This window comes from Sinocyclocheilus anshuiensis, unplaced genomic scaffold, assembly GCF_001515605.1.
Source record: "Sinocyclocheilus anshuiensis isolate Anshui unplaced genomic scaffold, SAMN03320099.WGS_v1.1 scaffold848, whole genome shotgun sequence".
Lineage (NCBI taxonomy): Eukaryota > Metazoa > Chordata > Actinopteri > Cypriniformes > Cyprinidae > Sinocyclocheilus > Sinocyclocheilus anshuiensis.
The window spans coordinates 821582-840372 of NW_015549628.1; the positions used below are offsets into that span (position 1 = coordinate 821582).

At 37.5% G+C, this 18791-nt stretch overlaps 2 protein-coding genes and 1 long non-coding RNA gene across 3 annotated transcripts in view; 1 reads left to right on the top strand and 2 right to left on the bottom strand.

Annotated features, from left to right (window-relative positions):
- Positions 1 to 4992, bottom strand: part of LOC107659556 (calcium channel, voltage dependent, alpha2/delta subunit 3) — a 44449-nt gene extending 39457 nt beyond the window's left edge. Inside the window, exons 1-2 of the mRNA XM_016448544.1 lie at positions 4595 to 4992; positions 3522 to 3603 (exon numbers count right to left, since the gene is read on the bottom strand). Coding sequence (XP_016304030.1) covers positions 3522 to 3603; positions 4595 to 4704 — 192 coding nt within the window. The 5' untranslated portion in view covers positions 4705 to 4992. The remainder of the gene's footprint in view (positions 1 to 3521; positions 3604 to 4594) is intronic.
- A 1483-nt stretch (positions 4993 to 6475) lies between these two features.
- Positions 6476 to 9891, bottom strand: LOC107659557 (uncharacterized). Its single transcript, XR_001630925.1, has 3 exons — positions 9855 to 9891; positions 7558 to 7893; positions 6476 to 6525 (listed from the first exon to the last, which is right to left on the bottom strand). It is a non-coding gene; the product is annotated as an uncharacterized LOC107659557 (long non-coding RNA).
- An 88-nt stretch (positions 9892 to 9979) lies between these two features.
- Positions 9980 to 15192, top strand: LOC107659528 (parapinopsin-like). The gene is made up of 5 exons (XM_016448506.1): positions 9980 to 10033; positions 10778 to 11051; positions 12965 to 13293; positions 14537 to 14770; positions 14902 to 15192. Exons 1-5 carry the CDS (start codon positions 9980 to 9982, stop codon positions 15019 to 15021), a joined length of 1011 nt encoding a protein of 336 aa, XP_016303992.1. The 3' UTR covers positions 15022 to 15192.
- Positions 15193 to 18791: the final 3599 nt, after the last annotated feature.

Here is an 18791-nt window from a genome sequence, read left to right on the forward strand (position 1 = left end):
TCCCCCCCTTTAAAAAAAAACTCTCCCCCCCCCGCCCCCCTTTAAAAAAAAAAAAAAAAGACAACAGGACATCACATTGCATGAAAACACACACTATGGCACATCTCAGATCCCACGACATGTTTCTAACAGCGACACCCCCCTCCACACACACAGATCGCAGCACCACGCAGCAAATTACCCCTTTAAGAGAGAGACCATGGAGGGTTACTGAGGCGGAACAGTTCATTTCACGCCTGTCCTGCCTCCCCACCCCTCACCCTCTGTCCCGGCACCAAAAAAGCCATAAGCAAAGCCATTAATACCGCGTTCATCAATAGTGATGATCACCCCACTGATTCCAAACACTGTAGCGAAACAGTCCCGGGGAGTAGTAACTGGACAAAAGCGTTAAACATTAACAAGGTTTTTTCTATCATATTCTCAAGATGCCACAAAATTATTGACTGTAAAGATGCTTAATGGTAATGTATTTGTACAATCTGTTATTTTGTTGCGGCGATGTGGAAATTTCAGTGATTGAAAGCAACAGTCACATCTGTATGGCTGTTCCCCCCAACAAGCTTAATGATCAGTCTTAACGATCCTCCTTAATGAACTGGCCTGCTGCCTCATCCCTCCCTTTCTGCTTCCAGCTCTTCAGACAGACAGTTTATTGGCGCTGAGCACCGCCCATCGGTCACGCCCACTGAGCAGGATGATGGGAAAAAGTGCAAACATACGCAGAAATGGCAATGAAGAGAGAACACAACTGGCTTGGACATTTTACAATGTGTTTACAAAGATAATTTTGGGTGGGATGGTAGAACAAGTTCATTATTGAAGTTTATGACTGAATTAAGAACAGAGTTCTATCATAAACATTCACCTTAAAGGGACAGTGCACGCAAAAACGAAAATTGTGTCATTATTTACTCATCCTTACGTCATTCTAAACCCATATGCTGTGTTTTTCATGAGAAACTGAAGAATAGATAAACAGTGTTACTGTTACTGTAACTGATTACATGTAATTTAGATTACACAATCAGATTCCAGAAATTACTTGTAAGCACTTGTAATTCAATTACATTACTTTTTAAAATACTCATAATTAGATTACTTCTTAATTGATTAAGTTATTCACGCAATGGCAATTTGTTCATAATGTATTCTCCTAATTGATAATTTCTTTGAAATCTTTTTAAATATATAGATATAAAAATCATTCTGAAGCCTAAATCAAATTGCCACAAGATTATCCTTCCATGTGACAAACAAATTAGGTCAAAAGAAATCTAAAAGTAATTAATAAACAGTCTTACCTAAAATGTGTAATCTAATACATTGTTATTGACTACACTTTATGTTATGTAATTTGAAATCAGTAACAGATTATAATTTGATTAGCGTTTATAAGTAATCTACCCAGCTGCCCATCTGCCAAATTTGTCCTACAATCATCAAAAAAATTATCTTTACAGCTCATGCACTATATTTCATATAGTATTTTTTAGCAAGGAACAAATGAAAATGTAAGTCGATATCTGATAATCTCCATCTAAGATCTGAAATGTAATTTACATATGTATTCAGATATTCAGATGAAAACTGGTGTGATGCAAAATTGCCAGATTTTATGTCATTGTCATGAAGTTTCATTGTTTTTTGTGTTTGTAATGGACATGATGTACTAGTTTAAATATGCACAATGGAAAATGAGATTCATCAGTAAATAATAACCAAAAAATGAAGACTGTAATCATTTATTCATCCTCATGTCATTCCAAACCTGTATGAAACGCAATGGAAGGTATTTTGAAGAATGTTGGGAACCAAACAATATTGAAGCCAACTGACTTCCATTGTAGGGCAAAAAAAAAAAAAAAGCAGACATTTCTCAAAATATCTTCTTTTATTTTCCACAGAAGAACGTCATAAAATGGGAAAGACATGCATATAAGTAAATTCATTTTAATTTTTGGGTACCCCTTTAAATGTTAGTATATTTCTCATATTATCACTTAGTAGACTTGGCGTTTAGCATATGGGTCATATGGACTAGTTTATGTTGTCCATTTTGGAGCTTGACAGACATGGTTACTGTAAACTGAAGAGTAAAAGAATAAAAGCAAATGGATTTGGATCAACATGAGGGTGAGTAAACAAAGAGAATTTTCATTTTTGGGTGAATAATTCGGTTAACAATTATGCAAGGTAAATCAGCCACATTGGTCTCGGATCAGTGGATAAATGCAACACCGGTAATGGCTCTGACTACACTATAGATTTTTTCTGTAAGTGAGGGCCTTGTAGCTAAAGATAGACCCAAAATCTCAGCTTTAGTTAAACAATCAGTATACTGTAGGTAGACAAAAATAACTCAATTATCTTTAATATCTCTCTCATTATATCCCTCACAAACGCACACAGAGATAGACACCTTTACAGATGCTTATAACTCACTAACATACATTTAAAAACTCAGCTGTAATTCTCAAAGCCTGAGTTTCATTCATTTCTGCTGTTTTATAAACAGACCCGGGCTAGTTCAGTTAAAGAGTCACGTACACACATTCTGTGAGGAGGTAATTACGACGATAATATGTGCACTGATGGTGAGAGCTGTGCTCTTATCTCACACCAACACTGGGAGACTTATTAATACTTCAGAGAGAGAGAGAGAGAGGGTTATCTCAAAACATCCATCACTGTTTTTCCTTCAACAGAAACCGAGAGGAAATTAAGTGTGTTCTGTAGTATATAACGCCACCGCATAGTGCATTCAAACAGCAGTAATAGCTACAACACGGTATGGTGGAACAAAGAAACCAGGTGGAGACCTTTATCTGCACAGATATGAACTTTAATAATAAAATATTAATATTGCAATGTGTGTATGTGTCTTTTTTCCTCTTTTGACATTGTTATCAATATGGAATTGTTCATACATAAATATAAACCATCTACAGTACCAAAAAGACTCCATAATATGAATGGATATGAATGGACAAATAATAAATTAAAAATAACAAAAGGGGGTTGTTATGGCGTCAAATGTCTGCTTTATGCGCCTGTGTGTAATTTCCCTGTTTTTACATCTTGTAATTTTTGATAGAACATTATGATTCATTTAATCATTTAAAAACGTACAACATTTGTCTCAAAATGCCTTACATATCACAAATTTAAACCTGATGACCAGAAAAGATTTGGAGCACTCAGTTCATAATATCAGCTGCCACCATGTGGCTAAAGTGTGTAGTGCATCATCAGATGCTCCTTTGTCATTTATAAAGAGACACACATTTATTCAATTATTCTGTTTGTCTATTCCAGCAAGTCCTACACAGGTGTTTGGATGCAAAAGACAGATCGGGGGGAAAGAAACCGAGTGTAATGGGCCTTATCCAAAAACTCCCTCTCCTGCTTTCTCTCTCACACATCTCAGATTATACACCTGGATGTTGTAAGCCAAAGCCATCTGTATTCTTATGAGGTGTGTGTGTGTGTGTGAGAGTGAGAGAGAGGGGGGGAAATACCTTCTGTAAGAGCTGAGATCCTGAGTATTTTGAAGCTATTGATTTTATTTCACCACCAAACGCTGAAGCCCAGAGTTTCACCCTGTTGGGGGAAGAAGCCATTCAAATCACTGAAATTACTACCCATTATGTCACCATTATTAGCAATACTATAATGATAGATTAGAAATAAAACCGTTAAAGTTAAGCAGTAACTGTTTGTAATCATTGTACTGTACTGTATATGACCATATAAGAGCATGTAGGTTTCTAGGTTAAATCCACAAGTTTCTCCCTTGTGTTTCTCATTTACTGTATGACAAAAAAGTTAAGCCATTAAAGCGTATACTGTATTTTCTTTCTACACTGAAAAAGTAAAAACCTGCATCAAATCAATTGCATACATGATCTGACTCTTAAAAATGAGTTTCATTAGCGTAATGTAATGTAGTGAGGTTGATTATATCATATTACCGTAAATTATATTTGTGGCTCAAATCAAATCAGTTGATTTATCACATGAAGCACATCACCTGACAATTTTTATATGTGCTGTATACATATAACAGCAATTATTAGGGCCTTTTTACCTTTAAATATAATCAAATGTGCATAAATAATAAAAGCTTATAAAATGAATAAAAGCCTCTCATATTTGCAGATAGCCAGAATATTACAATAGTGCAATAACCATCGCAACCATCGCATAACCTCTAAGTGCACTTGTGATTATAGATTAAATGTAGTTAATTTTCTGTTTTGCACACCTTTAAATATAATAAAATGTGAATAAATTATTTTTTTAAAGCCTTTCACGTTTGATTTTTAGCTATAAATTGACCATTAAAATACAAAGCCATTATAAATGATAGTTTTAACCTCTCTCTCTACAAATGTGCATAGATGAAATATAACTATTAAGGCTTCTCTATATTTTGCATGCATTTATATTTAATGCAATGTGCATAAATTAAAAATGCATCTATAATCTGTACTAGAAATTTATAGACTTTTAAAATAAAACTACAGTATAGTTTTAACCTCTCTTATCATGGCTTCTTCTCTATTTTGTGCATGCATGCTCTTCTACTCACACTGATAAGGGGATCTCCGGTTGGGACCCCCGCACCTCCAGCGCCGTCCAGCACGCGCTCATCACACACAAGAGGAGGTGCATCAGAGGAATTCTCCAGTTCCGCTGCATCCTTCGCCCAAAATTTCTTGCGCTGCAACGGAGCCGGCGGCTCGGGCACTCTTTAGAACTCCCCCTCCTCTCGGTCTCTCTCCCCTCGGTTACAAAAACAGCAGCGAGAGCCGATTCAGCCGCACATCTGCCGCCCCAGCGCGCGTGCTGCCTCCGGAGTTTCAGTCTCTCCGCCCAGCTGTCACACACCCCACGACCTCCTCCTGCTCGTGCTCTTTGACATCGATCTTTGCCTTTTATCGCTGCATTTAGGGGTATAGAGAACAAAACCGGTTTTAAATGCTTATTTTGTGCTCACAGCCTTTCTCTTAGAGCTGATTATAACCAAATTAACTCGCGCGCTCTCACTACTGGCGCTGCTGATATTATGATGAACGACACTATCGGGTCAGTGCATATACTAAAGGCAGAAGTGTAGGGAGAGGAAAAGCGATTAGAAAGTCATCGAGACAGTGAGGCTCGAAATTTAGGCAGGGAGATCTAGTGCCGTTTCCTCACGCGAGCGCGCACACGAGAGAAGCTGATGCGAAACTTTCCCTCGGCCACGCGCAGTCCTCCGTTTGGGGATGCTTTTGCTCTGGTATCAAGCAGTGATGGAGCATATGGTTCGAGATTACGTATTTTACTTTCATATTAATCATTTATTTATTAAGAATTAAAAAATAATAATATTACAGTTTCTTATATAAACATTATTATTCATCTTGATATAAGACTAATTTTCATAGCCTATCTAACAGCAGTGCATGATTCTGCATATTGGAGTTACAACTGTTTTGATCACACTTTGCAGTTTATTTAACCGGGGCTAGTTGTCTCAAACGGCTATGTCTCAATAACGGTAAGACTGAGTCAAAAGTCCAATTACGTTTAAAAAAAAAAGAGTGTTTGTATAATGGTTTCGAACAGGTAGTTAAAAACGGCCAAAATTAGAATAATATTCATGATTTCTGTCCCCCAAATGGTCTTATCGGAGTTGTCATATGAAAATATGATTCTGGATACATCAGATTATTCATTGCTATGCACCCAAAAATTAAAATTTACACACCATGAGGTCACCCAAGATGTAGATGAGTTTATTTCTTTAACAGAACAGATTTGGAGAAATTTAGCATTACATCACTTGCTCACCAGTGGATCCTCTGAAGTGAATGGGTGCCGTCAGAATGAGAGTCCAAACAGCTGATAAAAACATCACAATAATCCACACGTAATCCACACCGCTCCAGTCCATCAATTAACATCTTGTGAAGCAAAAAGCTGCGAGTTTGTTTTACTTTTAACTTTAAACAATGACTTCATAATAATGATTCCTCCAGTGAAAAAGTTCATCACTGTTGTCCTCTCACATCAAAATCCACCCACATATTGGATTAGAACTGTTTTTACTTGTATACGGTGCTTGATCTGTGCATATTTCTCTCCTGATTCAGACCAGATGACTTTCCCTGGAGAAAACAATATTGTGGACAAAGGACTCTGGATTTTAGCTGGAAACAACAGTTTGTTTCTTACAAACATGCAGCTTTTCATTTCACAAGGCATTAACTGAAGTCCTGTAGTCAAGTCTTTTACTTGTGGATTATCACAATGTTTTTATCAGCTGTTTGGACTCTCATTCTGACAGCACCCATTCACTGCAGAGGAGCCATTGGTGAGCAAGTGATAGAATGCTAAATTTCTGCAAATCTGTTCTGATGAAGAGACAAACTCATCTACATCTCGGATGGCCTAAGGGTGAGTAAATTGTCAGCATTTTCATTTTTGTAAGCTATTGATTTTATTTCACCACCAAACGCTGAAGCCCAGAGTTTCACCCTGTTGGGGGAAGAAGCCATTCAAATCACTGAAATTACTACCCATTATGTCACCATTATTAGCAATACTATAATGATAGATTAGAAATAAAACCGTTAAAGTTAAGCAGTAACTGTTTGTAATCATTGTACTGTACTGTATATGACCATATAAGAGCATGTAGGTTTCTAGGTTAAATCCACAAGTTTCTCCCTTGTGTTTCTCATTTACTGTATGACAAAAAAGTTAAGCCATTAAAGTGTATACTGTATTTTCTTTCTACACTGAAAAAGTAAAAACCTGCATCAAATCAATTGCATACATGATCTGACTCTTAAAAATGAGTTTCATTAGCGTAATGTAATGTAGTGAGGTTGATTATATCATATTACCGTAAATTATATTTGTGGCTCAAATCAAATCAGTTGAATTATCACATGAAGCACATCACCTGACAATTTTTATATGTGCTGTATACATATAACAGCAATTATTAGGGCCTTTTTACCTTTAAATATAATCAAATGTGCATAAATAATAAAAGCCTCTCATATTTGCACTCTAGAGATAACTAGAATATTATAATAGCGCAATAACATCACAAAGCATAGCTGTAACCTCTCTCTAAGTACACTTATGATTATAGATTGTAGTATTAAATGTAGTAATTCTGTTTTGCTTTTACCTTTAAATATAATAAAATACACATCAATTATTAAAAAAATATTTTTTTTAGATATAAATTATCCATTTAAATACGACCCAAAGTCATCATAAATGATAGTTGTAGCCTCTCTCTCTCTCTACAAATGTTCATGGATTACATAGCCTACAGTTTATTAAGGCTTCTCTGTATTTTGCATCCATTTATATACATTGCAATGTGCATAAATTATAAATGCATCTGTTATTTGTACTCTAGAAATGTTAGGTTCTTAAAATACAACTAATGGACAGTTTTATCCTCTCTTTTTTTCTATACACATGCATACAGGTTAAGAACAATTATTATGGCTTGTTCTCAATATTGTGCATGCATGCTCTTCTACTCACACTGATAAGGGGATCTCCGGTTGGGACCCCCGCACCTCCAGCGCCGTCCAGCACGCGCTCATCACACACAAGAGGAGGTGCATCAGAGGAATTCTCCAGTTCCGCTGCATCCTTCGCCCAAAATTTCTTGCGCTGCAACGGAGCCGGCGGCTCGGGCACTCTTTAGAACTCCCCCTCCTCTCGGTCTCTCTCCCCTCGGTTACAAAAACAGCAGCGAGAGCCGATTCAGCCGCACATCTGCCGCCCCAGCGCGCGTGCTGCCTCCGGAGTTTCAGTCTCTCCGCCCAGCTGTCACACACCCCACGACCTCTTTGACAGGGATCCTTGCTTTTATTCCTGCATTAGGGGTATACAGAACAAAACCAGGTTTAAATGCTTATTTTGCGCACTCAGCCTTTTCCTCAGCGCTGATTATGAGCAAATTAGCGCGCGCGCTCTCACTACTGGCTCTGCTGATATTATGATGAACGACACTTTCGGGTCAGTGCATGTACTAAAGGCAGAAGTTTAGGGAGAGGAAAAGCGATTGGAAAGTCATCGAGACAGTGAGGCTCGTGTGTAAACCCAGTGCGGTTTCCCCATGCGAGCGCGCACACGAGGGAAGCTGATGCGAAACTTTCCCTCGGCCACGCGCATTCCTTCGTTTGGGGATGCTTTTGCTCTGATATCAAGCAGTGATGGGGCATATGCTTCGAGATTACGTATTTTACTTTATTAGTCATTTAAAAATAATATTACCGTTTCATATATTAACATTATTATTCATCTTGATATAAGACTAATTTTCATAGCCTATCTGACAGCAGTGCATGATTCTGCATATTGGAGGATATAACCGTTTAGGTCACACTTTGCAGTTTACTTAACCGGGTCTAGTTGTCACAAACTGTTATATATGTAAGATTGTTATATATGTAAGATTTTGAGTCAAAAGCACAATTATGTTTCAAATATCAGAGTTTTTGTAAAATAGTTTGGAACAGTTCAAAACGGACAAAATTAGACAAATATACATGATTTATGCCGTCCAAGTGGTCTTATCTGAGTTGTCATACATGTACGTAAAATATGATTCTGCATATTTCAGATATTATATTTTCATTGAAATGCACATTAAAGGAATAGTTAACCCAAAAATGAAAATTTGCTGAAAATGTACTCACCCTTAGGTCATCCAAGATGTACAGCAGATGAGCTTGTTTCTTTATGGGGACAGATATGGAGAAATGTAAAATTACATCACTTGTTCACCAACGGATCCTCTGCAGTGAATGGGTGCCGTCAGAATGAGAGTCTAAATAGCTGATAAAAATATCACAATACTCCACAAGTAAAAGACATAACTGTAGCCCTTCAATTAATACTACATGACACAAAGTTTTCTTTTACGTATTATTGTTACAGTATGTTTTTTATAATGCAGCTGTTTGGACTCTCATTCTGACGGCACCCATTCACTGCAGAGGATCCACTGGTGAGCAAGTGATGTAATGCTACATTTCTCCAAATCTGTTCTGATGAAGAAACAAACTTATTTACGTCTTAAATGGCCTGAGGGTGAGTACATTTTCAGAAAAATCTCATTTTGGGGTAAACTATTCCTTCAGCACAATGCACACTGTTAGACAGAATAAATCAGTAGCATAGCTGCTCCTCAACAACAGATGCCATAAAAGAGCAGATAGTACTCAAAGAAAGTAAGTGAATAAGATTTATGACCATCCACTACTACATCACTGACCTCTTGAGCCTGATGCTTAACAATGGCATCCAGGAGTTAATTGCTATTCTCTCATTCTCTTTTTTTGTTCCTCTAATTACCACGAGCACATAAATGATGAGGTGCATCTGCGTGTGTGTGGTAAGGGGTCTGATGGATCTGTCTGAACACAGCCTGCGTCTCTGTGCAGTCATGATTAGCTGGTAAATGCATCATACATCACAGACTCAGCTAGAAGCAGCAGTGACTGGAGCTGAAGAACACTTGCCATACTGTACTATTGCAATGCTCTATCTATCTGTCTATCTATCTATCTATCTATCTATCTATCTGTCTACCTATCTATCTATCTACACACACACACACACACACACACATATTGAAAAATGTGGGGTTTTGTTAAAAAAATCAATACTTTTATTGAGCAAAGGATATGAGACTTTTAAAAGCACTACAAATCTTATCTTCAATTTGTCCTATATTTTTAACAATGTAAATTAAAATGGTTAAAATGAACCTTTTGTTCAATTGGACAGCTTTTGTCTAAAATTCTAAAAGTATATCTATTTTACCTTACCTTAACTTACAGTATATCCATTGGAGCTATAGATGCACATCCAGAAATACAAGTCTTTATTCACTGGTGACCTGGTGGTCCTTCTTAAATCAGAACGACAAAGACAACAATAAGATTAAGAAATGATGGGTCTTTTGGGGACAGAAGCAATAGTTTTAACAACTCTTGAAGCAAATCCGGTTAGTCTGTGCTGGAGTTCACTCTCGTCTATTTTAATGCAGGGCACCAAACACAGTAATCTCTGTCTCGTCTTAATGGAAGTTAAAACTCTTAGTGGGTCAAATATAGTACTGGACATATGTGACATCTGGCACTGAAGGTGCTGAGAGTTACTCTGCACAGCTAATCGCAGAACCTCTTACAAAATCTGTCATAATAAACACAGGCACTCACACGCCTTTATGAATGGATACAGATTCCTGGGAGCATCTTTTAAACAACAATATACAATTATTTAATGCATTGATGCAAAGTGAAATGATGTAAATTAGGTCAATTTTGCCATTCTTTTCAAAGCCATGACCCCAAAATATAAAAATTCAATGCAAACTTTTAGAGCTGAGAGAAAGTAGCCATTTTTGAGCAACGTGACGTGCACTTTCAGTGTACAAAAGATGTACAAAATTGTAGTACCTACTTTGAGAAATAAACTTGTAAATTTAAACATTAATAAAGTCAAAAATACAAGTTACTTTATTGCTGTTATTTATCCAATACATGATCATTAGCAATGAAAAACTTAAGTAGCTGTTTGTTTTATTCATTAAAATCAATGAATCAATCAATACAGGGTCAAAAGTTTGGAATAATTATGTTTTCTAATAGTTTTATGTCCTTAATGTTCACCGAGGCTGCATTTATTTGATCAAATATTTAGTAAAAACAGTAATATTGTGAAATATTATTAAAATGTCAAATAACAGGTGCCCCTGCCTTGGGCGGGATTCATCACGCTGTCCCTCCTCATGGCCGTGTTCTCCATCACAGCTGTCGTGTTGAACGCTACAGTGATAGTCGTCACCCTCCGGCACAAACAGCTGCGGCAGCCACTGAATTTTGCCCTGGTCAACCTCGCCGTGGCCGACCTGGGCATCACATTAACAGGAAGTGTGCCATCTGTGGTGACCAATGCCTTGGGCTACTACATTATGGGACGGGTCGGATGTGTATTGGAGGGATTTTGCGTTGCTTTATTTGGTAAGTCTGTTCTGGTTTCATTCCAACACAAAATAATGATTTTAGACTGTACCCAGATAGCACACGTACGTCTGCAAGAAGTCTGTTAAAGATCACTGGATCTGGAAAGCATCTGCTGTGTACAAACATCTGACAGACGTCGGTTAGATGTTCGTTTTACATACATTCTAAATCATTAACATCTTAAAGACATCTAATAGATGTCTATTTGACATCTGATAGGAGACGTCCTATGATGAGCAAACACTAAAAAAACGTCTTGCAGATGTAAATGCAGAGTCAAATAGACGTCTCCGTGATGTACATGTGCTATCAGGGTATTATTTAGAACTGTAAATTACATTTAAAAGTACAGTAACTGTGGTGGGACCATACAGTGTAATACATTTCAAAGGCATCTGTTAAAAAAACATGGAAATATCATAATTTTTTTTGTACTGTGTAGCTACTGTTGTACAACAAACCTGCTGGTTCACAAGCTGCTCCTACAGGCGATCCTAAAAAAGAGCTTCTTCGTATAGGCTGACAAATGAGACATTTGCAGGGTTTTAAAATCCACTTCATCCAGCGCTCTTTTCGTTTTCTGCGTTCTAAAATAGTCTTTTACTGCATAAACCGCACCAAACAAATCAGTGCATAGGAACTGTCCGAATGGTTCAGGCTGAATAGCGATTAGCGAATCGATTCGACGTTTAGCAAACCCGTTTGACCGACTGACACCAAGTAACGCAAGTAAAGCAAGGTTCGTCGGCAATTCGCCTCACTTTTTCGCATCGCGCTCAGTGTGAAACGGCCTTAATTCATTCGCGAATCGTGTTCTGCTTATTGGAAACTGCCATTTATAGGTGAAAGCGTCCGGTACACAAAACCTGCTTATCACTGAAAGTAAGAAGCCTAGGCCTACCTTAAAAAAGTTTGATAGCCGCCCGACTTTGATGGAATTCCTTCAAAGTTTCATTAGATGAGTCAAACAGCAACGTTCCCTCGTGATAATAATGAATGATTAATTAAGACATTCGGTTCCTTTCTTTCTTTCTTTCTTTCTTTCTTTCTTTCTTTCTTTCATCGGACTGCACTGCACTTTATTTTTTATTCACTAAAAAGACTGCATGTGTTCTATTTGTGCTACCCAGTCAGATCTTGCAACCTCCCATTAAAACAGTAGGTAGTACAATTCGACAACGAAAAATGCTACCTATCAAATTATGGTTTATTAATGTCTACACCAGGGGTGCCCAAACTCAGTCCTGGAGGGCCGTCTCGTATTTGTTCGTGAATCGGACTGCACTGCACTTTATTTTTTATTCACTAAAAAGACTGCATGTGTTCTATTTGTGCTACCCAGTCAGATCTTGCAACCTCCCATTAAAACAGTAGGTAGTACAATTCGACAACGAAAAATGACAGTTGTGGATATAGGGATACAGGTACGGCCAGAAACTACTTACTAGATTGTGTTTTATTAATGTCTACACCTACCCCAACCCTAAACCTACCCCTTACAGTAATGCAAATACAGTAATTGTTGTTCAGCATGAGAAAAAGGATGAAATATTGTGTACCAGGGCAAATGTGCGCATGCGCAGTATGCCCTGGTAGGACAATCTGATGGGTAAAGGATAAAATGTCAGGACACCTTGGCTCAAACAAGTTACCTGTTCGTGAATCAATCAATCTCTATTAGTTTTCCAGAAAATATTGCCTAAAAACTAGCTGTTTCTCCAGCAAACATATTTTATATATTGTACAAGGCAATAATCTTACTGTGTCATTATTGCGTATGACTGGGAATAAACATCATTCATTTAATCAACTGTGTTAAAACTTAAAATACGAATTGAGTCTCGATTTTAAGTCTCGAAAATACGAACTCTCACTTAACTGATGCTAATTTTCCTCTGTTGACTGCACAGGTATAACAGCGCTGTGCACAGTTGCCCTGATTGCTGTGGAGCGGCTGTTTGTAGTGTGCAAGCCTCTGGGCACCATCACATTCCAGACCAAGCATGCCGCAGGAGGGCTGTTGTTATCCTGGCTCTGGTCTCTGGTCTGGAATAGCCCGCCTCTCTTTGGCTGGGGGAGCTACCAGCTGGAGGGAGCCGGCACATCCTGCGGACCCGACTGGCAGAGTCGAGATCTCAAGAATGTGTCTTACATCATCTGTTACTTCTCACTCTGTTTCGCTGTGCCATTCTTCATCATTGTGGTGTCATATTCATGGCTGCTCTACACGCTAAGACAAGTAGGACAGTTGTCCCGGTTTACTTATGTTTTTGAAGTTATCTTATGAGCTGGTGAAATTTAGTTGCAGTGCAGTTAAGTACCTGTACTTTGCCAGAGTATTTTTATCTTGTAAAATGTTTACTTTTACTTGATTACATGATATAAAAACGTCCCTCGTGAAATGCAAGAGGGATGTCCAATTTGAACTTGAAATGTTACAGGAAAAGTTAATTCGAAAAATTAAAAGTTGCTGACAATTTCAGACTCTCAGGCCATCCAAGATATAAATGAGTTTGTTTCATCAGAACAGATTTGGGGAAATGTAGAATTAGTTAGTTACATCACTTGCTCACCAATGTATCCTCTGCAGTGAATGGGTGCCGTCAGAATGAGAGTCCAAACAGCTGTTAAAAACATCACAAGTACTCCACAGGACTCCAGTCCAATCAATTAATGTCTTGTGACGTGGAAGGCTGAATGTTTGTAAGAAACAATACATCAAGATGTTTTCAAATTTTGCTTCTGGCTAAAATAGTCAGCTTCTGTCCTTCATCCATAATATTGACGGCACCCATTCATTGCAGAGGATCCATTAGTGAATAAGTGATGCAATGCTAAATTTCTCCAAATCTGTTCTGACAAAGAAATATTTTTGGATGAACCATTCCTTTAAGGCAGTGGTTCTCAAACCTCTCCATGAAGTACCCCCAGCCCTGCACATTTTGTATGTCTCCCTCGTCTATCACACCTGATTCAACTCATCAGCTCATTAGTGGAGACTGCAAGACCTGAAGTGGGTGTGTCAGATATAGAGAGACATACAAATGTGCAGTGCTGGGGGTACTTCATGGAGAGGTTTGAGAACCACTGCTTTAAGTGATTTTGCTTCATGTGACATCTGTGGCATCTATACTATTTCTTGACACATATTTACACCAATTTTGGTTTTCCTCATTTGTTAAAAAATACAATACTTTTTTTAGTACATTGAAGTTGAAGGTTTTGATAGTGTATAGCAAATTTTGGTAAGATTATTTATTTGCAGATCAATACATATACAATGTAGTGGTGGATGGTATAAATAAACAACATGGTTCATCGATTACATAAATTAAGTACTTTTGCACTTTTACTAAAGTAAATTTGAAAATGAGTACTTTACTGTAGTAGTATTTTATTAGGGTGTCTGTACTTTTATCGAAGTACTTGATTTGTGTACTTAGTCCACCAGTGGTTGTTTGAAAGAATATTTTCATTGACAGGTAGCTAAGGTAGGTGGATGTACGGCTGCGAGGGCAGAGTCTAAGGTGGCGTGGATGGTGGTGATGATGGTGTTGGCATTCCTCGTGAGCTGGCTGCCATATGCCGCTCTGGCTCTAACGGTCGTCTTCAACCCTGATGTCCAGTTGGCTGTGCTGGTGAAGGTGGTGCCCATATACATGGCCAAAAGCAGCACTGTTTACAACCCACTGATCTACATATACATGAACAAAAAGGTGAGTGAAACAAGCAGATAAATCTTGTGGATCGGTATAATTTGCATAGTTTGACACAATAAAGACCATGTCCATTTGGTATCTAATGTAGTGTAAATGAATATAATGTAGTGAAGATGGGTTTTTTCTAGTTCCAGAAGTATGCGATACCACTTCTGATGTGTGGAAGGGATCCCTGGCCTTCAGAGGACGATGTATCTGATGTTCAGACCGTCGTGTCACCATTGAACAACAAAATCAGCCCAGAGTGACTTATTGTATTGTATGTTTGTTTCACTACAGTCATGTTATAGCATGATGAACGTGCGTTTCTGTTAAAAGTGAGATGGTTTTGATGAATGCAATTTTCTTTGCTGTATGTGTTTCCTATTGAAGTTGAGATGGGACATATAGTGTGGCCTTTTTAAGGCCAACAGCCTTTCATTCACATCACATCTGTGTTTCACTGCTTGCTAAAGCTGTTCAGAACTAGCTGGTTTTGGGAGAGGGACATTCTCATTCTAGACAGCATTTGAATGGAAAAAATATGTATACCTTCCTGAATGAAAGACAAGCAAGACAGTATTTTTTTGTCATGTTCTCACAGGGAAAAACGGTGCATTTTATGCTTGTGTCAGACTGTATACTAGCTTATACTGTACTATGTGTATACTGCAGATACAGACTTTTATTCAGCAACAGTGCATTGCAGTTTTTCTCAGTCGTTTTGGTGCATTTCTCAAATCAGAAATGAAATTCTCAAAACTACTTGTTCAACCTCCACATCATCTAGTCATTTGTACACATCATAAAAGCAGTTTCTCATTCTTTTGAACAAGTTGCGATTGCTTTGGTACATTCATGCAATTGATTATGTACATTTATCTGCGGTTTGCTACATTATCAGTTGCTAATGTAATGTTGCTCAAAATGTATTATATAGTTTTCTGTGCAATAGTCTTACCCCTCAAAGCATCTGGTCTTTAGTTCATCGTATAGGTCATTAAATGCAAAATGGTTCATCTAGTTGTCAAACTGTCAAGCACATTTTTTGCACATTATTATGACTTTTTGTAAATTTGGCATGAATTGTGCAAGTGAATCTTGACTTAGAAGAACTGTAAACTGATCAAAAGTGAAAGTAAAGACACCAAATTTGGTGTTTCTTGAGCACCAAATTAGAATGATTTCTGAAGGCTCATACTAGAGAAATGCCTGCTAAAAATTCTTTGCATCAAAAGTATAAATCATTTACAATATATTTAAACATAAAACAGTTATTTTAAATTGTAATATTTCACAATATTAGTTTTTACTGTATTTTTCATGAAATTAATGCAGTTTTGGTGAGCATGAAGACTTCTAAAAAACATTCAAAAATCTCTATGTTAAAACTCTTAAATGCTACATCATCTGCTCCCAGAGCCCCAGAAGAATCTTGCAATATAATCAGATTAATTTTCCACATTTCTTTCCAATTAAAGACACCTTGACCCATAGATCTACTGAGGAACTCATTTTTTTTAGCATTGAAGTCTTTCCGTAGCTATACTCAAGTGTTATTGTAATGTAATAAATTGCAGTTCCATGTTCTTGTACAAATAAGTGACACAGTCATTAGTTTATTCATTAAGTTTATTCTGTATTAATCATTAGAAAATTAAATTTCAATATTGATTAAAATCAAGTCCAGGCCAAAATAAATAGGAAAATTACAAAAAATGTATCAATACAAAACCTAGAGGGATATTATAAGTCATCTGCTACGAAGAGAAAACCTTTTTTTCTTTTTCTTCATGGAATAAAAACCATAACAGAGCAAAGATAAAGACTTTCAAATGGAGAACGTCACCAAGCATCTTTCCGTTACTTCTGTACATATGTTACACTATAATCTTATGTTTCCTTACAGCATTAATAAGAAAAAGTATATAATAGTAGTAGCAACAACTCTAGATGAAACTGTGATAATCAACAGATGTGGCTCTGAAAATTGTATAATACTTTTTTCCATTTTTTGTTTGTTTGTTAACGTATCAATGTTAACAATACAGAGGAGTGCACCTTTTTTCCCCTCCCTTCTGTTTGACCCACTCCAGCACTGAAAGGTGAAATGTAAATGACAAATATAGATTTCACTAAACCTTACGCACAGTCACAGATAATAGTACAAATTTCGCCCACCTTGATACACAAAATATGAATAGAAAACAAATTGCACGTTACAGTAATTTGTGCAAAGATGAACAGCAAGGTGCTAATATTAAAATCCCATTGGTATAAGAAACCAAATGTTTTTCTTTCTTTTCAGGAGTCCGACACGAGGTAAAAGATAAATCTTTAGTTTAACAAGTTGTTTATTAAAAATAATGCATATTTTATTGTCCTTACCAGTAATTGCTACGAATAGTACAATGTGCCAAGAATGTGCATTGGTCCGTTTACAAGATGCAGTATAATTGACATGAAGACCAGAACACAACGTCATGTTTTTGTTTTGTTTTTTTTCCGCACGGATCATTTCAGAGAGCCCTTTCAGATGTGCACACGCAGTGTTTCATGACAGTATTCGGTTGACTGAAAAGCACAGTACTCTTCCAAAACACAAGAGATCAATAACACTCAAGAACAAGAATTTCAACAAACCCCACATTTCCCTTTATCAAACTGTACTGAACAGTGCTTTACACTTCAAAGCAGCCTTTGCAGTCAAACTTTTTTTTGCCCTTTTTTGCCCATAATGCATTAATTCAGCATTAATTTGCCTGTTAGAAATGACAAAAGGTCAATTGCATTGATGTATCCTAAGTTGAGGCCTAAGGACAGATTTACAACACCTTAAAGGCAAAAACGCTCACAAAAAGGACGCTTCAAATGCTGATATGTTTCCCCTGCATTAAAAGAGGTATTCCCAGAAGCCAGAGCTTAAGTGAGAGGTGGAAAGAAAGAAAGAAACAAAGAAAGAAACAAAGAACGAGTAAAATAAAACAAATAAGGGGGAAAGTATTGCTTAACCAATTTCTTGTCCTGCTTAAAGGAACAGTGCACCCAAAAAAGAAAATTCTGTCATTCACCCCCCTTTAACTTTACAAATTCAAATTCCTAACTTTCCAATTCAAACTCTTCAATGCCACATAAAAGCCAGAGTAAAGTAAGCCTGCTCTGACCCACCTCAGCCCCTAGTATCATAGTACAGTTGTATTTGTATCTGTGTAAATGCATTTATTTCACCTCTAAGCCGCATTAAACACCTAAATGCCACTTCAGAAGCGCTTCTGTGCCACCTTTGCAGTGTAAATCTGGCATATGATTACATTTCCATTACATCAATGCATCTGGCATATGCTTTAATTCAAAGCGACTTACATTGCATTTTTAAGGTGTGCATTTTACATTTTATTTCCTCTACTGTTTTAAATAGAGGAACGCTATACAATAACTTTTGAGCAGGAAAATTCTTCCAAAATTCTCTATGTATAGAGTGCATTAGTGGCCACCCACTTTTTCAGTGGCATTGTTTGTGGAAGTATTTTTTTCCATTAATTTTTTTCTGTAGAAATTCCTTTGAGGGCTTCATTTAAGCATTATAAGCCACGAAACAAACCAACCAGCTACAAGGTGAATCACATTACAACCTTTTATTTAAAGAAAAAGTATTTGAAAATCAGACAAAAAGATTTGAATACTTAAATGAGGGAAAGAACGTCTCGGTTACGTATGGTAACCCTCGTTCCCTGAAGGAGGGAACGGAGACGTCACGTCGTGACCGACGAATTGGGATATCGCTTCGATAGACCAATCTACTTCGAGTGTAAACTAAACGAGCCAATGCACATTGGCATGCAATTATTGCATCCAGCTGCCGCTGATCACAGCGTGAGTATAATAGGGCAGCAGGTGCAATGCATACAAGGTTTTCGCTGAGGAGCCAAGCCGGCGACCCGGCCGCTCAGCGGTGGTACAGCAACCGTGGCGACGGGACGTGACGTCTCCGTTCCCTCCTTCAGGGAACGAGGGTTACCATACGTAACCGAGACGTTCC